At 52.7% G+C, this 26,268-nt stretch overlaps 2 protein-coding genes across 11 annotated transcripts in view; both read left to right on the forward strand.

Annotated features, from left to right (window-relative positions):
• The window catches only part of MTMR14 (myotubularin related protein 14), a 54,658-nt gene extending 35,614 nt beyond the window's left edge, over positions 1-19,044 (forward strand). For 2 of the 10 annotated variants that reach the window (XM_028844396.2, XM_077993352.1), the window contains 9 exons: positions 568-653; positions 869-945; positions 1,192-1,228; positions 3,826-3,896; positions 4,704-4,762; positions 4,946-5,084; positions 5,988-6,167; positions 13,720-13,875; positions 18,442-19,044. In XM_028844396.2, coding sequence (XP_028700229.1) covers positions 568-653; positions 869-945; positions 1,192-1,228; positions 3,826-3,896; positions 4,704-4,762; positions 4,946-5,084; positions 5,988-6,167; positions 13,720-13,875; positions 18,442-18,625 — 989 coding nt within the window. In that variant the 3' untranslated portion in view covers positions 18,626-19,044. Of the gene's footprint in view, positions 1-567; positions 654-868; positions 946-1,191; positions 1,229-3,825; positions 3,897-4,703; positions 4,763-4,945; positions 5,085-5,987; positions 6,168-11,407; positions 12,234-12,585; positions 12,734-13,719; positions 13,876-14,085; positions 14,225-14,349; positions 14,679-18,441 lie in introns of those variants that run through there. The other 8 variants (XM_028844397.2, XM_077993353.1, XM_028844399.2 and 5 more) reach the window with 6 other exon arrangements.
• A 1,436-nt stretch (positions 19,045-20,480) lies between these two features.
• CPNE9 (copine family member 9) overlaps positions 20,481-26,268 on the forward strand; it is a 28,114-nt gene continuing 22,326 nt past the window's right edge. Inside the window, exons 1-7 of the mRNA XM_015130308.3 lie at positions 20,481-20,721; positions 21,253-21,293; positions 21,415-21,461; positions 21,555-21,658; positions 22,128-22,164; positions 22,382-22,384; positions 22,654-22,730. Coding sequence (XP_014985794.3) covers positions 20,654-20,721; positions 21,253-21,293; positions 21,415-21,461; positions 21,555-21,658; positions 22,128-22,164; positions 22,382-22,384; positions 22,654-22,730 — 377 coding nt within the window. The 5' untranslated portion in view covers positions 20,481-20,653. The remainder of the gene's footprint in view (positions 20,722-21,252; positions 21,294-21,414; positions 21,462-21,554; positions 21,659-22,127; positions 22,165-22,381; positions 22,385-22,653; positions 22,731-26,268) is intronic.

Raw genomic sequence — 26,268 nt, forward strand, 5'->3', positions numbered from 1 at the left:
AGTTGCCACAAAGTCACATGCCAGCCCTTGGAGCCAGGCACTGGTTCTCTAGCTGGGGGCAGTACCTACCCCTCAAAGCACTTCTGGAAATTTGTGTCTGGCATATTGGGTGCTGTAGAAACTAGAGGATGGGGAAAGTAGTACTAGCATGTGGTTGGAGTTGGCCAGGGATAGTCATTGTCCTGCAACTCATGCAGCCCTGCACACTGAAAAATTGCCCACTCCCCGCCCCCAAAAAAATACTTGTAGTGCCCTCTGAGAAACTGGGTAGGGATGTCAGCCCTGCCTAAATGACCTGCGCAAAGTGGACTGTGCAGGCTGCACTGTGTCCCCAGAAGTACACTGAGAACTATAGCCAGAAAGGAAGAAAGGAGGCTACAAAGCCAGATGCCTGCCACTCACCCAGTTCTAGGACTAGGCTGGAGAAGAGCCGTGGGGAGGCCACTGGGGAAGACAGAAACTGGTGGGGCCTGGCTCTCTCCACCAGGCCAGGGTGGTGGTACTTCCCTGCTCATCGGCCCATGTCTGATTCTCTCCTGGGCATCCTCTCCTGTGGTTCCTGAGTAGATGACAGCGGGCTGCTGGTACACTGTATCTCAGGCTGGGATCGGACCCCCCTCTTCATCTCCCTCCTGCGCCTTTCCTTATGGGCTGTGAGTATGAGTGGGCCCCTACCACGCTCTGCTCTTTGGGTGTGTTAGGATTGTCTCCAGACAGGTTGAGGCAGGGGATGCCATTGCTCAGAGCAGATGTGTTTAACCCTGTCCTTCAGGGTGTTCGTCAGCTTGCGTTGTCACTGGGTCTGGTTATGGTTTAGCTCCTGGGGACAAGAAGAGGGCTCTGTCACATCTCCTGTGGTCTCTTCCAGGATGGGCTCATCCACACGTCCCTGAAGCCCGCTGAGATCCTCTACCTCACTGTGGCCTATGACTGGTTCCTCTTTGGGTAAGCCTTTGCAGGAGTCGGGTTTTGGGGCCTTGGTAACAGTTTCTGTATGTGAGTTGTGTGGTGGCTCCCTTGACAGGGGTTGGAGGTAAGGATAATTCTACCCCTTGAGAAGGACCAAAGCTGCTGATCAGGCCCCATCTGCCATGCTGGTGCCAGTGACACAGTCTGTGTCTGGTGACCCTGTCCTCTTGGCCTTGTCATCTTGGTGCTACTGACTTTGCCTCTCCGCCCTCTTTTTTTCAGGCACATGTTGGTAGATCGGCTTAGCAAAGGGGAGGAGGTGAGTGCCACCTATGATTTGTGGGCGCAGCTCAGCACTGAAAGAGGGGCAGGGGGTGGCCTGTCTGAGTTCCATGTTTTAGGGACAGCTCCTTGCCCCAGGTATGCAGGGATGTGACCCCCTGTCCTGTCCTCCTGAGGCAGCATGGCAGGACAAGCACCCACACAGTAGCTGTCTGTTCTGGGCCTCGTGGGCCTGTGCCATGGAGATAATACAAGCCCACACGTCGGGGTGAGCAGTTACAAAGCTTCTTGGCTGCCTGTGATCTTTCCTCTCACAGGCCATTCGTTTTCTCTGCTCAGTTCTCGAACCATCTTACAAGTCTTTTCTGTGCCCCTCGTCTCTGCAGCTAAAATGCAGCAGCACTTCTCTTCCTCACCCTCCCATCACACCCTTCAGCCACTTTTCAATGTCAGGGTGCCCGGCAGCAGGGTCCTGCCCCTGATGGTTGCCTCCAGGTCCCCTCTCCTCTGGACCTGCTCTTCCTTCCTCTTCCCATGTGCTCAGTACTCTCTACCCCATACCCGTCGCCACCTCTGCGCCCCCATCCTGTCAGCCACTCTCCACAGGCCTTACCTGTTAGTGCCTGTTTTCATCACATGCAGGTCTGGAGTCGGCCCTGAGTGTGTTCCCTAGTTGGCCCCCTTACTCCCTGGGTGACCTTGGATGATGTGCTTCACCTTGAGTCTCCTGGTGTCAAGCGTGCTGCCTCACTAGGAGAATGAGTCCAGAAGCCCAGCACGGAAGCTGTCCCACAGTGCCAGCTCCTTCTCTTTGGCCACCACTCCCCCATTTTCCCAAAGTGTGTTTCTCATCTTTCTCACCCTCGTGAGGCTGCTTCCTTCCTGGGCATCTTATCTCGCGCCTCCTCCTTTTGTTCCTCCGTCTCAGCTGCTCCTCTCCCCTTCCAAATCTCTTCTTCTGAACACTTACCGCGTCTGCCAGGGCTGTAGAGCTCTAAGCCTATTCCTCAGAGGCCCCCATGAACTTCCTCAGAGGCGGTGACTTTGGCATTGAAATCAGTGCTTAAAGAAGCCTCTTTGTAGCCTCTCATTTTGGGACTTGCCCGGAGCTCCGGTACATTCTACCCTCCCTGTAATCTCCCTACCCCCACAAAGCAGACCAGATCTGCCTGCAGAGGGTGGGGCTGAGCCAAGTAGTGTCTGAGTTTGAGCCCTTGGCATCTCTCCATGTAGACAAGAGGCTGTCCTCAACTGCAGCGTTCGTCTTCAGGACCTTTCGTTTACCACCCCCGAGACAATCCAGACACTGATGTGTCCAAAGCAAAAACCCCAGGCCTATTAGTTAAACATGATTGTGTCATCTCCCCACCTCACCTTGGAGGTTCGAGGAACATATTAGCATATTAAAGACTACAAAGTCTGCAGTGAAAACACCTGTTTAATCTTATGTAACACAATATTTTCATACTGACCCGACCTGGGCAACCCTCTCCTTGTGCGGGGAAGCTCCTTGCCTGGGCACACAGAGAGAAGAAACTGACAGGGCTCGTGGGATGCCAAGTGGGGATTTCTCTGAGGGAGGGGCTCATGGGCCAGGCCTTTGGGAATCACCACAGAAACAGAAGCCTGGTGTGTGCTTCCTGGAGGCCCCTAGGCTAGGCACTGGCTGAAAGGAAGAAGATAATTGCTCATGGAGGTGGGGATATGGGTGGGGTCAGGAGCCTCCTGCCTGTGCCCATCTCAGGCTTAAGACCTGACCCTCACAGCTTCTCAGCAAGGGAGGCTCTAGACCAGACAGTGGCTGCCCACACCTCTAGGCTGCCCACACCTCTAGTTCTGAACCAGTATTTTTGGGTGCCTCTCCTAAAAAATGTGATTCCTTTGCCTTCCATTATGTTCCTGCTTTGTTCATTATTCTCCCTGTGCCCAAGTCATCTCTCCCGCAGCTGTCCTTCCCTGTTAGCGTCTCTCCCTGGGAATCTTAGAAGAGTGGAGAGGGTACCATTTCAATTTATCCTTTTTAACCACTTGAGAACACACATGTTGAATTTGACGATAGTTTGAAAAATCGCTGGCCTGACCGGGTGTGGTGGCTCACGCCTGTAATCCCAGCACTTTGGGAGGCCAAGGTGGGCGGATCACGAGGTCAGAAGATCGAGACCATCCTGGCTAACACGGTGAAACCGTGTCACTACTAAAAATACAAAAAATTAGCCAGGTGTGGTGGTGGGTGCCTGTAGTCGCAGCTACTCGGGAGGCTGAGGCAGGAGAATGGCGGGAACCCGGGAGGCGGAGCTTGCAGTGAGCCGAGATTGTGCCACTGCACTCCAGCCTGGGTGACAGAGCAAGACTCCGTCTCAAAAAACAAACAACAACAACAAAAATTGCTGGCTTAACCCTGGCAGTCCCAGGAAGGAAATCCCTTCCTGCCTTCCCCCGGTCCAAGTGCATCTGCCAGGCCCTGCCAAGGCCTCTATACCACCCACACCATTTATGGACCAGAACACCCACAGAGTCCCACAGCAGGGCCACTGTCCAGCAGGGGCCTTGACCTGAGTGGCTGGCTGCCCTCTCCTGGGAGTTCTGCCTCCTCGGTTCTTCTCATTGTGCATTGCTCTTTGGTCTCTCCTTTAGATTTTCTTCTTCTGCTTCAATTTTTTGAAGCATATTACCTCCGAGGAGTTCTCTGCTCTGAAGACCCAGAGGTAAGTGGAGGCCTGCACGTGTCATGCTGGGCCAGGGCACTTTGAGAAGGGCTGCTCTCTGGCAGGCAGAGGCTGGCCACCTCATTCCTGTCCTGCCTCCCTGCTTGTTGGGCTGGTGCTCCCTCCTGCGTTCGCTCTGAGGGCAGGGTAGCAGTCCCTGCTGAAGGCCACTGGTGAAGAGGCTCTTCTGCAGGGAAGGCCATGTTGGGGTCAACTTGGAGTCACACTAGCAGACAGGCTTTGGGACAGATGAGTGGTCTCTGATGGCCAAGAGAACAGGTGCGTTGCTGCAGGGAGAAGCCAGCCCAGGAGTAGGAGGACTCTCAACTCCCAGTGCGCTCAAGCTGACTCTTGCCCTCCATGGCCTATAGCAGAAAGTGTGGCTGAACACTGCAGCCCCCTACAAAGGGGCAGAAGGCTGCTTCCAGCCTGGGAAATGCAAGCGTCTTGGCTGGCAACTGCCTTAGGACCCCTGTGAGAGTTGGGGTCTTGCCTGAGTTGGTTTGCCTTCCTAATCCGAGCTACAAGCATGTTGGGCCGGATTTGAACGCGAACACTCAGGGCACAAGCTGATGAGGAGGATGCAGACCTTGCTGGCCTCAGAAATCTGCACCTGTGTGTTGGACAGAGCCTTGCAGCATGTGTCCCAGCAGTGGGCCTGGTGTTTTATAACACTCCCTAGGCTAGGACCCATCTCCATGAGTTGCTAGTGAGTTGAGCTGCTTTCCAGAGCAGGCAAGATTAGGAACGGGAGACAATAAAACCCCAGACAGATCTGGAATTTACTGCTCCAGTTTCTGTTTCTAGGAGGAAGAGTTTGCCAGCCCGGGATGGAGGCTTCACCCTGGAAGACATCTGCATGCTGAGTGAGTCCTGGGCCCCAACAGACTTCCCTTCCTCCATGCATCTTCCCGAGTACAGATCAGGCAGGAACTGTTCGTCCTAGGAGTTTTTTTTTTTTTTCCCCCCCAGTTATGTGGTATAGAAAAGGTGAGGGACCAGTAGTGGGAGAAGGTAACATGCTGACTGATGGCACTGGCTACTTTTAGGACGAAAGGACCGTGGCAGCACCACCAGCCTTGGCAGTGACTTCTCCCTGGTCATGGAGAATTCCCCAGGAGCCACTGGGAGCTTCACCTATGAGGCCGTGGAGTTGGTCCCAGCAGGAGCGCCGACTCAGGCAGCTTGGTAAGGGGCCAGACTGGGACCAAGGTCACTCATAGCTGTGGCCCAGGGCCATCAGCACCAGGGAGTCAGGCTGGAGCCCCGAGAACAAAGGGGGCCCCCAACAGAAGAGCTGAGAAGATAGCTCTGTGCTCCTGCTGTCTCTACTGGGCCTCGGAAGCCAGCCATCTGGTTGGTGAAGGGCACTGCCTGTGGTGGCCCAGGAGCATAAAGGGCTAGGGCTCCCTGTGGGACAGAGAAGCGGCTGGGCAGGGTAGGGCAGGGGGGTGCTGGGAGGCTGGTATTAGAGGAGCTCCATTGTATCATTTGTTGGGGAGATAGGGGGCCATTTTGGAAAAAGAAAACCAAAAAGGTGGGTATAAGATGATAGGGAATTGGGAACTTGTTTGAAGGTCAGCTCCTTTGAGAATTTCATGAAATTGAGACCCTGATGACTTTCACCATAGACATATGGCTCAAGATGTTGTATAGCACAGTCCTGAGTGGTGGCTCATATTTATAATCCCAGCACTTTGGGAGGCCAAGGCAGGAGGATCACTTGAGCCCAGGAGTTCGAGATCAGTCTGGGCAGCATAATAAGACCCTGTCTCTTAGGGGGAAAAAAAGAAGGAAAAAAAAAGATTTTGCATAACATATGGAGGTGGGCAGTGACTGAACAGTGAGGAATCATTTTCTAGCACATACTTCGAGGCCAGTAGGCTGGTGTGATTTGGATGCCATAGACCCTCCATAAAGACCCAGCCCTGCTACCCATGGCCCTGAGCTGGAGAGAGTGCTAATGTTTACCCACTCCTATGTGACGTTTTCCCAGTGGAAGTAAAGCCTGGGCCTGAAATTCAGTGAGGGTGGGCAGAGGGCTTTGCCTGCAGTGGCCCCTGGCTCACAGCCCTGCTCCTTCCACTGCAGGAGGAAGAGCCACTCATCCTCTCCACAGAGTGTCCTCTGGAACCGGCCACAACCCTCAGAGGACCGCTTGCCTTCCCACCAGGGGCTGGTGGAAGCCAGGTCTTCCAGCTCCTCATCCTCAAACCATTCTGATAACTTTTTCAGGATGGGTAGCAGTCCCCTGGAGGTCCCCAAACCCAGGTGAGGAGCTCCAAAGCCCTTGCTGTTGGAAGTGGCTAGCTTTCCCCCTTAATAAGACTGGAGGGTCGGGGGCCCAGCACCTGAGCTAGGGTCTCAAGATGGGGTTTCTAAGCTTGCAGGCCCAGTATTTGGAGGATGGGTTAGTGTTTGGTAATAAAGCAAGGGCTGATTTGTAGAGTGGTTTGAGACTCCTTCCTTGAACCCTAGCAGAATGCAGGGGAACCCAGAAGTGCTGTGGCTGTGGTGTGATGGTGGGGAATAGGGACTGCCTCCACTTGTTACCTTTGGCAGATCCCAGCCCCCTAGGCGCACCTCCCATTGTGATTGAAGAGATGGATCTAGATTCTGAGTCCCTTCTGGCTCTCACATCTCAAGTCTGAATTGGTGGAGCAGTGAGAACAGATGTTAGGGAGATGAGCTACATGTGTGTGGCTGGGACAAACGGTGGTGACTGCACACCTGGAAAGGGAGCAGCTCAGCCAGGATGGCCGTGCCAGGGCTGTGGCTGAAGGGTGCTGCAGGAATGTTGCTTTCTGGGTGAGTTTAGAGCTGAGCACGGGCCAGAGGCTAGGACTGAGGATTGGTCTGGCACTTCGGAAAAGCATTTCCTACCACTTTTTCCACTTCATACTCCCGTCAAAAGAATCCTGTAAATTGCTTTGTTTTCTAAAGCTTTGAGAATGTCTCGCCTTTCTGGAGCGAATAAAGCAGTGTGGGACTTCAGGACCTTAGTGAATTCCAGGGAGAAAGGGGCATTTAGAAGAATGGGCATGAGCTTTGGAGTCCATCCCAGATTCAAGTCAAGCTCTGCCACATCACATCCATGTGATTTTCAGACTCAGTTTCGTCCTTGGTAGTAATAGGTCTGTTAAGAAGAAAAACGTTCTGAAACTTCTGGAACCCTCCTCCCATCACCCCTCTATGATTTTTTCCTCTGGGCAAAAACAGGCAATGAAGGAATATGGGGAAGAACATCCTCTGCACGTAGGCAGAGCAGATAAGCGGGAGTGGGTGTTCCAGACTGCACTGCCCACAGGGGCCCTGTGTGCTCACTCCTGAGTGAGCTCTTCAGCTCAGAACACTGCCTGAGTGCTGGAGCTGAGTCTGTGAAACCACGGCCACACGCTGTCTGGCCCCATAGGAGGTGTCTTGGAAGTGGTGGGGCAGAGACGGGGCCAGACAGACAAGCCCATGTGCTGGTGCCCCGTCCCATCCTCTGTGTGCATGCCTGCTGCCGCATCACTCTTGTCTGCACCCAGCTGTCTTCAGGGCCACTCTGGGGCTGCAGTGGCACTGTGTGACCCTCACTGTTCCAGGCTGTGGCTTTAGGTCATGGTCCCTGCGTCCTTTTCTGCCTGTGCAGCATTGCTGAACTACTAGGGAGGAAACCAGAAGGTTCCTCTTGTCCTCTGGGTCCTGCCTCAGTCTTAACTGCCCAGACTGCAGTGAGCTCCCAAGTTGAGGCAGCACCCCATCACCCATTACCACACCCTAGCTCGCCATCTCCTGCCTGCCAAAAAATAGCACTTTGCAATCTTGTGATAGTGTCCCTCAGTCTCACAGGTGACTTTCTGCTTGCAGGACGTGGCTCAGGCTCTTGTGGCCAGTCAGGATGGCCACCAAGGCCCTCTCTTGGGAGGCTGAGGAGGATAAAGGTTGTCCTCCTGACCTCAGAGCCCTGCACACTGGGACTTGGCCAAACTTGGGATAGCTGGACCAAGATGGGTGCAAGGCTTTGAAAGGCATGGGGTGGGCAACTGTGAGGTGTTTGATCCTTCTGCTGGTCTGTTTGGGGGAGGCCTGTCTGGAGTCAGGCTTCTTCTGACTTGGATGCCTATTGGTCAGAGGTTTTGAAAGTCTAGATTATTCAGATTTGGAGCCTTCTAATTATATATTTCCATTACCATTAAAATTAATTTAGTATCTTAAAGTGCCTAAGGGATTAGCTTCCCTGCCTCTTAGGTAACAATAGCCAGGTCTTTAATGTGTTAGGAGAAGCTGTATGGAAAGAAACCTTTTAGTGAAGCTGTCTGTGACAACCAAAATTCTTCTAATGTGAATTCTTTGGGTTTTTATATGCTCCAAATTCTACAGGCATCTCTCTTTTAAAGCAGGATTCCCCCGTGGAATGAATCTGTGAAGCTTTGTTCAAAGTTAAGTAGTAGGTATGAATCAGGTTGGGAAGAAAGTTCTGTGGGGTGCCAATTCTTACTAACCCCCAGCCCATACCCCTTATTGGCAAGCCTGGTGGTTTTTAATCATTGTTAGCTGTTGCTGCAGCAGCTTCTGATTAAGCTGCATTTCTGGACCATTGTTAAATCTCTCCATCAGTGACAGGGTTGAGGGCTGAGACGGGCCGGGACCAATGTTCTGAGCTCACATGCCTCCCCCACCTCTGGTTAGCAGGTCGCTACCTTGCATGGCCTTGGCCTCTGCTCTGGAGTCACACATCCTTTAGGAGTAGGGGGGTTGCTAGCACAGCATTATCCATGCCCAAGGAGGGATGGTGCCACCACTGAGCCCAGCTTGAAGCCAGGCTACCTGAAGAGCAGATGAAGTTTGCTGGGGGATGCCCAGCAGCCTGGTTGAATAGCTGAGTAGCAACGCAGGGACCAACCTATGCTGCCCGGTTAGCTACTCTTCCCCCAACCTCCACCACCTGCTAACTAGTCTTGAGCAACTAGCTCTGTCCTAGGCTGTCTGCTTGTGGGTGGGAGCAGGGTAAGTTTAGATTAGGTGACAGCCAGGTCCCCTCAGAACCCAGGATTCTATATCTTAGTTCAAGTACTAACTGTGTGTGACTTCATGACATATCACTTGATGACTTTCGGTTTCCATTTTCTTATCTGTGTAATCAGAGGCTTAGGTAATTCCAAGGTCCTTCCTAGCTGTACACCTTCAAACCTCCTGTATCAGCCTTGTCAGATGTTTTCAAATGCAAGTAAAAGAAAACACATCTCACTGACTGAAACAGTAAAGGAAACACATTTACAGTCAGCCCTCCATATCTGCAGGTTCCACATCCATGATCAGCCAACCAGATTGAAAACATTCAAGATAACATAAACAATAGAAAGTAATACAATGAACATGCAGTATAACAACCGTGTACAGAGTATTGACATTGTATCAGATAATCTAGAGATGATTTAAAGCATATGGGAGGATATGCATAGGTTATATGCAAATACAAGTGACCTTGAACAATGCAGGGATTAGGGCTGTCCCTCACCCCATTCAGTTGAAATCTGTATATAACTCTGACTCCTCAAAAACTACAGATAGCCTGCTGTTGACTAGAAGCCTTACCAATAACATAAAGTCAGTTAACACATATTTTATGTGTTATCTCTATTATATACTGTATTCTTAGGTAAGCTAGAGGAAAATAAAATGTTAAGAAAATCATAAGGAAGAGAAACTGTATTTCCTGTGTGTTCAGTAGAAGTGGATCATAAGGGTCTTCTTGCTGAGGAGGCTGAGGAGAAAGTGGAGGGAGGGGTTGTCTTGCTGTGTAGGGCAGCAGAGGCAGGAGATAATCTGCATATGAGTGGACCCATGCAGTTCATGTGTGTTGTTCAAGGATCAGCTGTGCTACTACATTTTATGTAAGGGATTTGAGCATCCAAGGACTTTGGTATTGGTGGGGTGGTAAGTGGGTGGTGATCCTAGAACCAATCCCCTGTGATAAAAAGGAATAACAAGGAACAACTGTATATAGAAAAGCCTAGTGGAAAATCAGTCTTCCAGTGCAGCCTGATCAAGGTTCCAGCTCTATTTCCCTGTAGTTTGTTCCCATTGCCTCCTTCTGCATGTTAGCTTTGTTCTCTGGCCAGCTTCCCTAATGGTGGCAAAATGGTTGACAGCAGCTCCCAGGATGACATGCTGCTTCCTTTCTCACATCCAGGGGTCACATGAGAGCCTCTTTTTTTCAGTTATAGGTAGAAGCTGTGTGCTTTACTCCCATTGGAGGTTATGTGGTGGTCCATGAACCGATTTCTGAGGTGCCCACCCCTTATCAGGAAGAAAGATGAGTGTATTATTGCAAGGGCTTTGGTCAGACCTGGGTTTCAGTCGTAGCTTTGCAGTCCTAGCTGTCTGACTCGGAAAAATCACATCCCTTCTGAGCTCAGTTATTTTATCCTGTTTTTAAAGGGGGAAAAATGATTCAAGCCCCCGTAAGTTTGGGTTAAAATGAAATAATGGGTTGGACTTGATGGCTCATGCCTGTAATCCAGCACTTTGGGAGGCCAAGGTCAGATTATCGTTTGAACCCAGGAATTCAAGACTAAGCTGAGCACCATAGTGAGACCCTGCCAATACAAAAGATAGATTAGATAGATAGATTGGATGGATGGCTAGACAGATAGATGGATTGGACTGGATTGGGATGGATTGGGATGGATTAAATACTCATAGTAGATACCTTTTTACCAATGCCCAGCAAACAGTAGCTGTGGTTAAGGATTTGGCCTTATCAGTCATTTGTCTGAGAGCCTGTAGGCCCTGTCATGGCACTAGGCAGCTGCATAAAAGGCCAGGCCCACATCCCGACCTGTGTGTTCTTGCCTGGGTTGAGCCAGCTCGGTTTGTGTGAGTATTCTTGTACCCGCTTCCAGAAAGGACTAGCTAAAAGACACCTGCTCTGAGTTGGCTGTCAGTAGGGCATCTGGGGAGGTGGGAGCCCGTAGCAACTACAGCTCTGGGTGCTATGAAGAGGGCCCTGAGCTGCATCCCACTAAGGAAGTGAAATGTTGCTGAGCTCCCACCCTCCTAGGCAGAGGTCCGAGCTGCTGGGATGTGGACAGGTGACCTCTGAAGCGTTGTCAGCTCCACCACCATCCAGTTTGAGGGTTGCTTGGTCCCATGTTCTCTCCAGTTGTGTAGTGGGAGAGCAGAGGGGGTGGAGATTGGACCACTCTGTTTGCTGCTCAGGGCAAAAGGGTTTGGGCTCTTGTTGAAGCTGGTTAAGTTACCTGTGTTCTTAGACTGACTGGAAGGCTTTTCCTCTCTTCTCAGTATATGGGCACAGGTCCTTACTCCCGGTGACATGACCCACTGTAGATGTACCCTGCAGCCGGCTAATCCATGGTGGTATTTGTGGACACTTTCCTGCTTAGCATGGCCCTTTGCCCTCAACCCCAGGAGCTGAATGGTCACTTTGTAGCCCTTCCTTTGACAAAGGCCTCGTGTAGGAAAACTCCTTTGTAGCCAGTGTGCTCACTCTTGAAAAATCCCAGAGTCTGCAGAAGATGGCTGCCTGCTGAGAGATGCTTCTCTCCCCTGGGATCACACACACTGCTGCTGTCTGTGCTGCCTAATCCATCCAACAGCTGCTCCAAATGCAGTTCTTGGCCGATGTTACCTGCTGGGACATGGGGGAAGTAAAGGGAAGTGACTAGCCCAGGGGACCTGGAATCCTTGAGGGGAGCCAGTCAGTAACTCCCTCCCATTGGCCATGTTTCCCTTGCCAGTGTTACTCTTTGGCTCTGGGGCAGCGGTTTTGGGGCCTGAGAAACTTCCCCATGCTCCTGGCCCCAGCTGTGCCTCGTCCTAGTCAGCATCCCTTCCATTCCCTCAACATTCTGGGTTTTAGCTGTTGTTTTCCCACAAGCTACTAAAACTGGAAAAGATTCTACCCTGCAGCTTGAACAATAGATGAGATTTGTGGAGCTAGGATGCGCCTCAGGGTTGTGCCGGCTGAAGGCCTAGTGTGACCTGGAGGAGGCACAGGGCAGGCTGCTCCTGGGGAGCTGTCTCTTTGATTTACAGACTGCCTGAGCCCAAGTTTCTCCATCTAGAAACAAGGAAGCCCTGCTCTGTCGGGCCCTAGGGGCTTCTGTCAGGTGGCAGACCATGTCCTGTTCTCATCCCTAATGCTGCCATCACGCACCTTCTAGAGTTTAGCAGGAATGATGAATGTGGTAAGTCTGTATGTTGTAGGGGGTTCCGATTTATGGCAGCCTTAACATAGAAAACCATCTGTTTTTCCTGGTCCCAAGGTGGTTCTGTTTCAGGACAAATGTGCAGTCATTCTTGGTTTTAAAAATCTCTTCTCAGCTGGGTGCAGTGGCTCATGCCTGTAATCCCAGCACTTTGGGAGGCCGAGGTGGGCAGATCACCAGAGATCAGGAGTTCAAGACCAGCCTGGCCAACATGGTGAAACCCCATCTCTACTAAAAATACACACAAAAAAATTAGCTGGGCATGGTGGTGGGCGTCTGTATTCCCAGATACTTGGGGTTACAGTTGGGAGGCTGAGGCAGGAGAATTGCTTGAACCCAGGAGGCAGAGGTTGCAGTGAGCCTAGATCACGCCATTGCACTCCAGCCTGGGCGACAAGACTGGAAAAACAAAAACCTCTTCTCACACTCCCTAGCTGTGATACATCAGGCAAGTATCTTCACCTGTCTTACAGATGGAGATGGTTAAGGATTGCCAGAGTTGCAGTGCCTGGCCAGCTGCACTCCAGTGGCAGCTGCTTGGGGATAAGACTGGCCCAGTGACCAGTTGGGCTGTCATCTCAGACTAGGAGCCCTTGACACCAGCCAGCTGGGGGAGCCAAGGCCAGTGAATGTTTTTCTCCACTCCCAATCCCTGCTCTTCATTCCTGTTTCTGGGTCCCTACTTGAACACCTCCTGCTGTTTTTGGATGAAAGAATAAAGGGTCAGGCATCAAAGATGATGTCCCTCTGGGGACTGGGACCTGGGGTAGCAGGTGGAAGGGCCTTGTTTGATGTCTCCCTATCTCCTCCCTCACCCGCACTGGCTGGACTACTGCCCAGGACAGAAGAGAGGGGTTGGCTGAGTGGGGAGGAGGCGGAAGCAGTAGATTCCCAGCACAACTTTCTTCCTCCCACCCCCCAAACCTCCATCTGAAGAAGGCCTGATGAAGCTGTCAGGCTGCCTGCCTGATTCATCCCTTCCCTCTGGGCATAGCCACTGAGTCTGTTGGGCTGGGCTGATGCTTCTGAATACAAACTATGGCACTTGGAAGGCACTGCAGAGAAAGGGGGGACTTCAGGACTCCCATTCCATCACTCTTCAGTCTAGGTCATACCCTCCACAATCCCCAAGAGGCCTGTTCTGTCTCTTCTGATGGGACTCCTGGGTTCTGTGTTGCCCACCCTGCAAATCTGCATGCCAGGAAGCATGGGTGACCCGGCTGCTGGTACACCTTCATTTGGGTGCTAGCCTTGCTCCCTTCATTTGGTGCTGTTGAGATTGTCCTTGCCATGTTTGCTCCCAGCACAGGCACGCCCTGGCCCCAGGCTGTGGCTCTGATTCACTCTTACTGCCATGCTTTGTTCTCGTTTTTTGCTTCCACAGTAAGTCTGCACAAAGTACTGTCCTCACAGCTGAGCTTACCTGGTGATCTGTTCTTTTTTGTTGGTCACTACTTGTCCAGCTTTTTTTTTTTAGACTTTTGGAGACGGTGATTGACAACAGAACCTAGCAGCCAGGGCCGTGCTAGCCCCCCAGTCCCCTCCAGAGCCTGTGTCAGGCATATGACTGACTGCATCCTCTCCCCTCTCTCTCCTCTCTGCCCCAGATCAGTGGACCATCCCCTGCCCGGATCCTCTCTCTCCACAGACTATGGCAGCTGGCAGATGGTAACGGGCTGTGGCAGTATTCAGGAGCGGGCTGTCCTGCACACAGACTCCTCTCTCCCTTTCAGCTTCCCGGATGAGCTCCCTAGCAGTTGTCTGTAAGTGTCTTGCTTGAGAAGGCAGGATACTCCCCTGCCCATGTGAAAAGCTGGTGAGCAGTCAGGAGTGCTGGGTAGGAATGAGGCAGAGGCTGGCGCTTGGGAGCTGGCCTGGCCTCCTCCCCCTCCCCTCTCAGCTGCTGAACCTGAGGTATGAAGGAGGCCTGTGGCTGGTCAGGAAGTGCACTGGTTTGTGTGTTCACTCTGCAGCCTCTAAAAACCATCCACTGGTGTCTCAGGTGCACCCAGAGGGAAAGCTGCTGGACTGTAACTATAGAAGATTCTATTTCTGTATAAGCCTTTGCCTGACATGAGAATCGTTTGAAGGCAGAACAGTAGGATAGTGAAGGTAGGTGTATGGTGGAGGCCAGAGCCAGAGTGGTGCTGGGTTAGCCCAAAGCTGTGCTCCTGAGCAGAATCTAGGGTGACTTGCCGTCTCTACCCACCTTGTCTTCTGTTTTTGCCTCTGGGCAGGAATAAGAATTGGATGGGGATTCTAGATCCCACACCTACAAAACCCTGAGTTTCCAGCCCCTACAATGTGTCCACCTGACTGGAGCCGCTGCCTCTGGGGAAACCACCTGCCCCTGGCCTGTTCTGCCGCTTCATGGATGTCAGGCAGGAGAAAGCCTCCGGTGGCCGGGGGAGCAAGACCTGCTCCTCAGCTGTGGTGCCTGAGGGCCCCTCAGCAAGCCTTCCCTTCACCTCCATACCATGGGCTGGATGAATGGCACATGCTGGGGCCTCACCGCCAGCACCGCAATCCAGCTTATCCCCACCCATGTTGGTGGGTTGGAAGCAAGGTGCCTTGCGGAGTTGGGAAGGGAAAGGGGGCCCTAGATCCTAGCTGAGGGCAGTCAGGAGCCAGTCAGACCTTGAAATTCCAGGATGGCACAGGTCCTGGCCCTGCAGCTGTGAAGTCACCAAAGAGCTTCTGAGGTCACTGTGCCTGGCACAGCCTCCTCTGCGGCCAGCCCCTAGGCCAGAAACAAGATCTCTTCGATTTTTGAAGGTTAAATATAAAAAAATTGCAGGCCGGGTGTGGTGGCTTATGCCTGTAATCCCATCACTTTGGGAGGCCGAGGCGGGCAGATCACCTAACGTCAGGAGTTCGAGACCAACCTGACCAACATGGAGAAACCCCGTCTCTACTAAAAATAAAAAATTAGCTGGGCGAGGTGGTGCATTCCTGTAATCCCAGCTACTCGAGAGGCTGAGGCAGGAGAATCGCTTGAACCCAGGAAGTGGAGGTTGTGGTGAGCCAAGATCGTGCCATTGCACTCCAGCCTGGGCAACAAGAGCGAACCTCTCAAAAAAAAAAAAAAAAAAAAAATTGCACCTTTCTGTAGAGACTTCCTACTCCAGCCCCGTTTGCCCAAAAGCCATCTCTGAAGGAAGCACAGATATCCCTGCTTGATAGCACCCCTCACTTACCTGGGGTCAGCCACTGAAACTGGCAACTCCAGCCCCAGATCACCCACCCTAGAACCTACTAAATTTAGGCCCCAGGCAGCACTGCAGGCTCCTAGCCAACCCTTTAGTTCTGGGAGGTTCTCAGAGGAGGGCTGGATTCTGTATGATCTCAAGGCCTCCAAGATTGTGGGATGCGGTCAGAGTTGATTCCTGTGAAGCCGTGTAGCATGTGGGTGCAGCACTTGGGCTTTGGTATCAGAGAAACTTAAGTCCAAATCCTAGCTGCTCTATTCACCAGCTGTATCTTCGAGTGTCAGCCTTGCCTTTTCTGAACCTGTTAGCTCATCTCTCAAGAAGGAGTGGCACTGCAGTACCTCCCTTGACTGGTATGTGTCCTTAAATGGATCACATAGCCTCTCGTTTTCTCGTCTCTCAGGAGGTTGTGGTCTCTGTCCCTTCCATCTCAGAAATGGGCAGCCCAGCCGTGGCGGGGGCTGGGGGGAGGGGGCAGGGCAGTGAGAATGCTCATGTATGGATCTTTGGATGTTCCCTGTGAGTGTAAACTAATTGGTCTCTTTCTCCTTCGTATGCTGTAAGGAGAAGCTAAGGCAAGCATGCATGGCCTTTGGCCTGTGTGAAATTAGAAAGTAAAAAGATCTTGGGCCATGCTTCTCCCCCAGGTACCAGGAGAGACTTCAAGATTGTTCATGGTAGTGCAGGAATCCGGTCTCAGCTCCATGTTCTTAGTGCTGCTGCAGGAGCAATTTGACTTTTCTTTGCCCAGAGCCTACTGCTTCCATCTCTCACGTTTCACTCCCACAGATCTGCTTTCCCTTGAGTCCTGTCTATCTCCGCACTTACTTACCTCAGGACTGTCATTTATCCTCAGACACCCCTCTGCTCCCACAAGCCCTGGGTACAAGTCATTGAGGCTTTGGGATTGGGTTCACTTCAGCTGCCTCTGACAGATTTCCAGGGAGGGACTGTCCAGGCATTGGTTTCTTGGGGGCGGATTTGGAGCAAGATTAGTAGGCATGGCTGGTCTTAGTATTTAGATGAGGGCTCTTCTCATGTAGGTCTGTGACCCCTAGAGAGGGCCCTCCAGGGACCCATCGGGGGAACACCATGTGAGTACTTGACCTTTGAGTCGAGTCCACGGGCCTCTTCTATTAAAGGCCCTTGGGGATGTCACACAGCCTCATGTGGAGTCACACTTTGATAAGCCTGAGTTGTGTGCACTTGTTTCCCTTCTTGACTTGTAATTTCAAGGTAAGGAAAGAAGAGGGGCTTTCATCTGTGATCAGAGCCTACAGAGGCCAAGAAAGGAATGGGGGATAGAATCAGAACACAGATCTTTCTGGAAAAGCAAGCACCCTTTCAGCTGTTTACCTGGGAACCACAGTGACGGAAAGTGTAGCTAAAGCCCTAGAGGTTTCCAGTGGGGAACCCTGCCCTCAACCCAGCAGACAGTGGGTTCTTCCAGGGCAGTACCTTCCTCCTAAGATGCGACATGTCTACGCCTCAAGGCTGAGGCCTTTTTCTTTCCTTTTTTTTTTTTTTTTTTGAGACAGAGTCTCGCTCTGTCGCCCAGGCTGGAGTGCAGTGGCGCAATCTGGGCTCACTGCAAGCTCCGCCTCCTGGGTTTACGCCATTCTCCTGCCTCAGCCTCCCGAGTAGCTGGGACTACAGGCGCCCGCCACATCGCCCGGCTAGTTTTTTGTATTTTTTTTTTTTAGTAGAGACGGGGTTTCACTGTGTTAGCCAGGATGATCTCGATCTCCTGACCTCGTGATCCGCCCGTCTCGGCCTCCCAAAGTGCTGGGATTACAGGCTTGAGCCACCGCGCCCGGCCTCTTTTTTTTTTTTTTAAGACACAGTCTTACTCTGTTGCCCAGGCTGGAGTGCAGTGGTGCAATCTGGCTCACTGTAACCTCTGCCTCCGGGGATCAAGCAATTCTCCTGCCTTCAGCCTCCCAAATAGCTGGGATTACAGGCACATGCCACCATGCCTGGTTAATTTTTGTATTTTTTTTTTTTTTTTTTTTTTGAGACTGAGTCTGGCTCTGTCGCCCAGGCTGGAGTGCAGTGGCCGGATCTCAGCTCACTGCAAGCTCCGCCTCCCGGGTTTACGCCATTCTCCTGCCTCAGCCTCCGGAGTAGCTGGGACCACAGGCGCCCGCCACCTCGCCCGGCTAGTTTTTTGTATTTTTTAGTAGAGACGGGGTTTCACCATGTTAGCCAGGATGGTCTCGATCTCCTGACCTTGTGATCCGCCCGTCTCAGCCTCCCAAAGTGCTGGGATTACAGGCTTGAGCCACCGTGCCCGGGTTAATTTTTGTATTTTTAGTACAGACGGTTTTGCCATGTTGGCCAGGCTGGTCTCGAACTCGACCTGCCTCGGCCTTCCAAAGTGCTGGGATTACAGGCGTAAGCCACCACACCCGGCCAAGGCTGAGGCCTTTCAACAGCTGTGGCCTGCTGCCAGATTTCAGGGGCCTCCTTACTGTTAGGTATAAAACTTCATGCCTCAGCTTGCCCTTCCCAAGGAGTGGAAGCAGAGAGCTGCTGGGGCAAATTCCCTCCTGCTTAGCTACCCTCCTTCCAAGTGATCGCAAAGAAAGTTATTTTCACAACAGGTCAGGTCAGGCCAGGCACAGTTGCTCACGCCTGTAATCCCAGCACTGTGGGAGGCCAAGGCAGGCAGATCAGTTGAATCCAGAAGTTTGAGACCAGCCTGGGCAACATGGTAAAACCCCATCATGGTGACATGTGCCTGTAGTCCCAGCTACTTGAGGGGCTGAGGCGGGAGGATGGCTTGAGCCCGGGAGGTTGAGGCTATAGTGAGCCCTGATTGTGCCACTGCACTCCAGCTTGGGCAATAGAGTGAGACCTTGTCTCAAGAAAAAAAAAAAAAAGGTTAGTGTCCCAGTAAAAGCTCCTGTTCTAGGTGGGAACAGTAGCCTGAGGGCTTTGAGAAATGGTTTAAGGGAAAACAGGGCCAGATATCTGGGGCCTGAACCACAAGGATAGCATGGCCATAAGACAGACACTGGATTTGTCCAGTCAGAAGCACAAGGACAGGTGGTGTGGAGGGAGGATGCTGGGTCCTGTCCCAGGGTAATGTCTTTGTTCTTTCTCTTTCCCTCCCCATAGGCTTGCAGCCCTGAGTGATCGAGAGACTCGGCTGCAGGAGGTGCGCTCAGCCTTCTTGGCTGCGTACAGCAGCACGGTGGGGCTTCGGGCAGTAGCCCCCAGTCCCTCTGGTGCCATCGGGGGCCTGCTGGAGCAGTTTGCCCGTGGTGTCGGACTCCGGGGCATCAGCAGCAATGCCTTGTGAAGAAGCCAGCCCATGACAGTTTCCTGCTCCTCTCTCAGCTGAGCCCTTAGCAGAATCAAAGCCATGCCTGGCCAAAGGGGTACTTCCAGGTCAGGGGAAATTTCACTCCCCCATCTCCATCATGTACATGGCAGCCCCAAAGCTGAGCAAGGCCAAAGACAGGGTTTTCCAATCCCCAGCCTCTTGACTGGTGACCACCACCCCTTCTTGTCACTGTCTCCCACCCACCCCGTCTTTGCTGGGATTCCCATCAACTCTCAGAACTGTGTGGGGTTTCCCTGGGGCCTTGTGGAAGCCATGACTTCACAAAGACCCTACCTCTCAATTCTTGTTTCCTGGGGAGGAGGGATCACCTGCACTGAGAATGAGGCAGTTTGACACAGATCACAAAATAAAATCAAAGTCTTTTTAAACAGCCACTCGTGTCCTCATTTGGTTATTGTCTTTGTGGAGCTATTAGGAAGGTTATCATTGTCCTTTTTGCTGGACAAGGGGTGTTTAAGTGGAGGACAGGTGAAACAGGAAGAGAACTGGCGACAGGTGTACCTCTCCACTCGTGAGCCATGGTAGTCCTGCAGTGGGGACAATACTTAACACTGTTGAGAGTAGTGGTTCTCGGGCCTAAGCAGGTCCTAGTCACCTAGGGAGCCTGATTAGCTCTGCACATTCCCAGGGCTGCCTGAGTTTTAGCCTTTGGGTTGCTAAGGAAGTTGCCTGGGAATTAGGAGCTGGAGGATCTTCTTTTTTTTTTTTTTTTTTTTTTTTTGAGATGGAGTCTCACTGTCATCCAAGCTGGAGTGCAGTGGCACAATCTTGGCTCACTGCAACCCCTGCCTCCTGGGTTCAAGCGATCCTCCTGCCTCAGCCTCCCGAGTAGCTGCGTGAACATGCCACCGTCCCCAGCTAATTTTTGTATTTTTAGTAGAGATGGGGTTTCACCATGTTGGCCAGGCCAGTCTCAAACTCCTGAGCTCAAGTGATCTGCCTGCCTCGGCCTCCTAAAGTGCTGGGATTACAGGCATGAGCCACCGCACCCGACCAGGATCTTCATCTTTAACAAGTTCTGTAGGCAGCATGGTCCTGGTACAAGTGACCTACAGCCCTTACCTTGAGGCCTGCCTATGGAGGAGGGACTGGCTTCTGAAGCTTTGGAGATAGCAATTGGTGTGCATGTGGTGGGGGAGAGCCTGGCTGACCACCACTCTCTTCTACAGTGTGGCCTACAGTAGATTGCATCATGAGAGTGTGTCCACATCTGTAATGCCATGAAAGTTGTGAGGGTTTAAAGGCATGGGCAGACAGCTTTGCACGGTGCTTAACAGCCACCATTTACTGTCATCAATGTGAATACCCAGAGGACAAATCATAAATACCAGTGAATGTTGAGCACTTGCTGTGTGCTAAGTGCTTTCCTTGGGTTATCTCAGTAAAATTTTACAGCACCTAAAGTAGCTGCTGTTAAGGGCCTTTCTAACGGTCTTTCATGGTCAAGCCACAGAGATGTTGAGTAACTTGTCCAAGGTCACACAGCTAATAAGAGACGTACTTTTCCTATTCAGAGACCTAGGCAGGCTGGGAATGGGAAAGGGCAGAAACACTAAGGGAGTGGCTCAGTAAGAGGCAACAATTCCAACGCCCACCAGGTGCCCCAAATGCTTCAGCATCATGGACAACTCTAGGGGGCTTGGGTTTCCACCCCAGAGAGTTGGCAGGGTGGACTCTACCAAGGTGTGGATTGGAGTTGGGGGTCGAGGTGAGGTTCCCCGCTGGCTCCAGGCTGCTCCAATGGGGCGGGGGCCGCCCGCAGGGCCGGGCGGGGCTGTACTGCCATCTGGAGCCGCTGCCGCCGGCGGCCACTGTCAGGGCACGAGCGGCGGGAGCGCACGCAGGGCTGGAGGGAGTGCAGCCGCCGCCGCCGCCGCCGCCACCGCCACCGCGGCACATGGGCCGGCCCCGCCGCTGCCGTCGCCCCTAGCCCCAGCAGCCCTGGTCTCGCAGCCTCCTGCGGCTCGGGTCGCCCGACCAGCCATGTCTCTCGGCGGAGCCTCCGAGCGCAGCGTCCCGGCCACCAAGATTGAAATTACCGTGTCCTGCCGGTGAGCGAGCCGTGCTGGGGAGGGCTTAGGCACTGGCACTGCCCCAGCCCCAGCCAGACGCGGGGCTCAGCCCGGGCAGGGGCTAGACCCCCAGGGGAGAGGCGAAATTGGCTGGAAAATCACAACTGATGACAGGGGAGTTGCTGGTGGGATCGAGAAGGTGGGGGGGGGGGTCTTCTTGGGCAGCCCCACCCTGAAAAAAGGGCTCAGCCTGCGGGTTCAGGGGGTGGGTTGCAGGTATCCGGTAGGAGCTCGGCCCCAAGAGGACAAAGTTCTGGGGCAAGCCCTCTTTCCTGGGCCCTTGGAGACAGTGTGGGTGCGTTCGCGTCCAGTCCGCAGAGCCACGGTTCCTGGACAGCGATTTCCGGTGCTGTCCAGAGTGCTGACAGCGCGGACCCCAGCTGGGGGTAGTCATGGGGGACAGAGGTTTGATGCGGGCCCCATACCTCCCCTCAGTGCCCGGCTCAGAGCTGACTCGAAGCGGGCGGGCTTCAGGATGATCCACTCTGTCTGTCTGTTGCTTTTCTCTAGGAACCTGCTAGACCTTGATACCTTCTCCAAGTCCGACCCCAGTAGGCGGCTCCAGGACCGGGAGGGGGAACTTGGGGTCTGGGCGCGACTCAGGGGCGGGTGGAGTCGGGGCCAGGGGTGCAAGCCGACCTCACGTCCTTCCCTCCCCGCCCCCACCTGCAGTGGTGGTGCTTTACACGCAGAGCCGGGCCAGCCAGGAGTGGCGGGAGGTGAGTCCCAGAGCCCCCTCCGGCCCAGGGCGTCGCCCGGGAATCCCCTGGGCGTCTGCACGTCCCACGCTGACCCTCCATCCCCCTACCCAGTTCGGACGGACCGAGGTGATCGATAACACGCTGAACCCAGACTTCGTGCGCAAATTCGTCCTCGACTATTTCTTTGAGGAAAAGCAAAATCTGCGCTTCGATGTGTGAGGCCCCGCCTGGAATTCTGGCTTGGCCCGCCCCCGACCTGGATCCGCCCGGAATTCTGGCTGGCCCCACCCCGCCTCGCCTCCCGGCCTGGTTCTTCCCGCAGGCCTCCCTCCCATTCTGAATGGCCCCCTCTAGCCTGAGTCCTGCCCTTCTGTGAGATGCGGTCCAGTTCCGTCCCCCGCTCTGGCCCCGCCCACAACTCTGCTCCTATCGCAGCTCCACCTCAGGCCCGACCCCTTCCAGACAACCCTGCCCCCAGCAGCCCCTGATTTGGCCTCGGCCCAGGCTTGACCCTTTTACTCCTCGGCCCACCCTGACTCCTCCCCCAAAGGAGACCAAAGCTGAATTCGGGTCCACAGCCACCCATCCCGCCACCCAAAATTTTCACCAAGACTCGGTGCCCGACCCCCTTCCACCCTCTCCCCCACCCAGCCCCACCCCACACCGGTTCCACTCTTTTCCTAGGTACAACGTGGACTCCAAAACCAACATCTCCAAACCGGTGAGCAAACGTTTACTCGAGGGTTGGCAGAGCGCAAAGGATGCACTTAGATGTGTTCAACGACTCTTGGAACTCCTCCTAACCCTCGACCCAGACCCCATCTTCTTCAGGCCCCCAACCCACCCTCCTGGTCCCTCTCCTCTTGCCTGAGTGTCCTGCCTGTGCCCCCTACTCACTGTTCCTCTTCCTTCTTGGCTGCCACTACTGGGAACTGCAGAAGGTGAGACTGAATGGGGCTGGGCAGAGGCTGGGGGTGGGGGTGGTGTTGTGGAGACCAAGCTTGGACTGATGACCCACTATGAGACAGAGATTGCTCGCAGACCCCTTCTTTCACACCCCCTCCAATAAAGCCCATGCAGGGTGGTGGCTCCTGCACCACTCACTTGCCTGGGAACTGCCCTGGTCCTCCTGTGCAGCAGCATCACTGGGGCTGAGCTGGGACTCAGCACTCAAGAGCTTCTGGTCTCGCTGACTCCTTGTCCTGCATAGGATTTCCTGGGACAAGCATTCCTGGCCCTGGGAGAGGTGATCGGAGGCCAGGGCAGCCGAGTAGAAAGAACCCTCACGTAAGTTGAATGGGAAGGGGTGTGGGAGTGGGGTGGGGGCTTCCAAATTCTCTGTCCCAAGGATGCCACTGACTGATAGCAGTGGAGGCTGGGGTTGCCCCTGGTCAGGAGCCTGCACTGGCTCCCATCACCCTCGTAGAAAAGTCCAATTTCCAGTGCTCTGCCCGAGTCACTCTCAGGCCTCATATGTCTTTTCCTTCTTTCTCTCTCTCTTCTCTCTTCTCTCTCTCTCCCCCCTCACTCTTTTTCTAAATCTGATTCAACCTTTAAGGTCCACTTCCAAGCCCCTCTCCACAGGGAAGCTCCCCCGGAATAAATCAAATCCTCAGGAATTTCCATTACATCCACTCACTAAATATGCATTAGCATGTTTTATATCCCACACCCTGCTCTAGGTACCAGGGCTTCATTCATTCCACAAACACTATGTATACATACCCTATGTCAGCCACTGGTAAAGGGGATTAGCTTGCAATGGTAAACAAAACAAAGGTTCTTGTCCTCAGGGGGCTGATACTCTGGTTGTGGGGGTACAAAATAGACATAAGTAAATTACATACTAGATTAGACAATATTAAGTGCTATGGGGAAAGAGACAAAGTAGAGCAGAATAAGGGGAACTGGCAATGCTGGGTGAGTGGGAGGTGCAGGATTCAACAGTGCAGTTGAGCAGGCCTCATGGACAGGTAACTGTGGAGCAACAACCTGAGGGAGGTGAGGGAGTCAATGGTACAGACATGTGGAGGAAGAATGTTCCAGGCAGAGGAGACTGCCAGTGCAAAAGCCTGGCACATTCAAAGTACAGCAAGGAGGCCAGTGTGACTGGAGCCAGGTGACTGGGAGGCAGGAGGAAGTGAGGTTGAAGAGCTAACAGGGCCTTGCAGCGGACTTCCACCTTTCCTCTGAAACGGGAGTCACTAGAGGGTTCTGAGCAGAGGAGTGACATGATATGGCTGCTTGCAAAAGATGGTGCTAGCTATGGAGTTAAGAAAAAACCTTGGGGACCAGGCGCGGTGGCTCATGCCTGTAATCCTAGCACTTTGGGAGGCCGAGGCAGGTGGATCATGAGGTCAGGAGATAGAGGCCATCCTGGCTAACACGGTGAAACCCTGTCTCTACTAAAAATACAAAAAATTAGCCAGGCGTGGTAGCGGGTGCCTGTAGTCCCAGCTGCTCGGGAGGCTGAGGAAGGAAAATGGCATGAACTCAGGAGGCAGGGCTTGCAGTGAGCCGAGATTGCACCAGCCTGGGCGACAGAGCGAGACTCCGTCTCGAAAAAAAATTAAAAAATAAAAAAATGAAAAAAAAAGAATAAACCTTGGGTGGCCAAAGGTAGAAGCAGAGAGCCAATGAGAAGGCTCTGGCAGTAATCCAGGCTGCTACCAGTGAAGGAGGGGAGAAGTGGTCAGATTCGGGATATATTTTAAAGGTGGAGCTAACAGGTTCCTGACAGATTGAATATGAATGTGAGAGGAAAAGAGGAGTTGAGGACAATACCAAGGTCTTTGGCTTGAACAACAGGAAAAATGGAATTGACACCAACTGAGATAGTAGGGAAAAAAAAAACAAAGGAGAGCCAAGCATGGTGGTGCACACCTGTAGTCCCAGCTACTCAGGAGGCTGAGGTGGGAAGATCACTTGAGCCCAGAAGTTTAAACTCCTGGGCTCAAGCCTGGGTGACACCCCAAGCTGGGTAACAGAGTGAGACTCTGTCTGTGGACGAAAAGACAAAAAAACAAAACAAAACAAAAAATGTGAAGGAGAAGCAAGTTGGAGGAGGAATTCAATCAAGAGTTCCATCTGACATGTTGAATTTTATGTTTTATAAATATATAAAATGTTAGACATCCAAGTGGAGGTATCAAATGAGTCTTGGATGTTGGTTTTGTTGTTGTTTTTTCAAGACAGGCTCTCACTTTGTAGCCCAGGCTGAAGGGCAATGATAGCTCACTTCAGTGTCAAGTTCCTTGGCTCAAGGAATACTCCCACTCAACCTTCCAAGAAGTCAAGTAGCTGGAACTACAGGTGGATGCCAGCAGGCCCAGCTAATTTTAAAATTATTTTTTGGGCCGGGTGCAGTGGCTCAAGCCTCTAATCCCAGCACTTTGGGAGGCCGAGACGGGCTGATCACGAGGTCAGGAGATCGAGACCATCCTGGCTAACACCATGAAACCCCACCTCTACTAAAAAATACAAAAAACTAGCCGGGCGAGGTGGCGGGCGCCTGTAGTCCCAGCTACTCGGGAGGCTGAGGCAAGAGAATGGCGTAAACCCGGGAGGCGGAGCTTGCAGTGAGCTGAGATCTGGCCACTGCACTCCAGCCTGGGTGACAGAGCGAGACTCCGTCTCACAAAAAATAAATAAATAAATAAATAAAATTATTTTTTGTAGAGACAGGGGGCCTCGTTGTGTTTTTCAGGCTGGTCTTGAACTCCTGACATCAAGTAGTCCTCCTGCCTTGGCCTCCCAAAGTGCTGGGATTACAGGCATGAGCCACTGAGCCCGGCCTTAGATGTTAACTTTAAAGCAATGCTATTAGATGAGATCACCCAAGGAGGGGAGGAAGGACTGGCGAAAAAGAAAGAGAGAGACGAGAGAGAGAGAACCAAAGGCCGAGGCTCCACAAATTGGACCTAAAAAAGAAGACTGAGAAGGAGCAATTAATGAAGTAGGAGGAGAACCAAGAGAGGGTGATGTCATCGAAGCAAAGAGAAGGGTTATCAAGAAGAGAGTTACCAACCACGTCAAATGCTGCTGCAGCTCAAGTAAGATGAGGATTGGGAATTGGCCATTGCATTTAGCAAGGTGAAAATCCCTGTTGACTCTTACAAGCATAGTTTTAAAGAAGAGGTGGAGGTGAAGAGGATGGAAGACGGAGGGAGTCAAGGCATCTGTCAAGGAGTTTTACAGCAAAAGGGAGAAGAGAAAAGATGTGTGACCAGGCACGGTGGCTCACACCTGTAATCCCAGCACTTTGGGAGGCTGAGGTGGGTGGCTCACTTGAGGTCCAGAGTTCCAGACCAGCCTGGCCAACATGGTGAAATCTCTACTAAAAATACAAAAAAATGGCCGGGCGCGGTGGCTCAAGCCTGTAATCCCAGCACTTTGGGAGGCCGAGATGGGCGGATCACAAGGTCAGGAGATCAAGACCATCCTGGCTAACACAGTGAAACCCCGTCTCTACTAAAAAATACAAAAAACTAGCCGGGCAAGGTGGTGGGCGCCTGTAGTCCAGCTACTCGGGAGGCTGAGGCAGGAGAACGGCAAGAACCCGGGAGGCAGAGCTTGCAGTGAGCTGAGATCCGGCCACTGCACTCCAGCCTGGGCGACAGAGCGAGACTCCGTCTCAAAAAAAAAACCAAAACCAAAACCAAACAAACAAACAAACAAAAATTAGCTGGGAGTGGTGGCGCATGCTTGTCATCCCAGCTACTCAGAAGGCTGAAGTAGAAAAATCGCCTGAACCAGGGAGGCAGAGGTTGCAGTGAGCCGAGATCATGCTACTGCACTCCAGCCTGGGCAACAGAGGGAGACTCTG

The sequence above is a fragment of the Macaca mulatta genome, chromosome 2 (assembly GCF_049350105.2).
Source record: "Macaca mulatta isolate MMU2019108-1 chromosome 2, T2T-MMU8v2.0, whole genome shotgun sequence".
NCBI lineage: Eukaryota > Metazoa > Chordata > Mammalia > Primates > Cercopithecidae > Macaca > Macaca mulatta.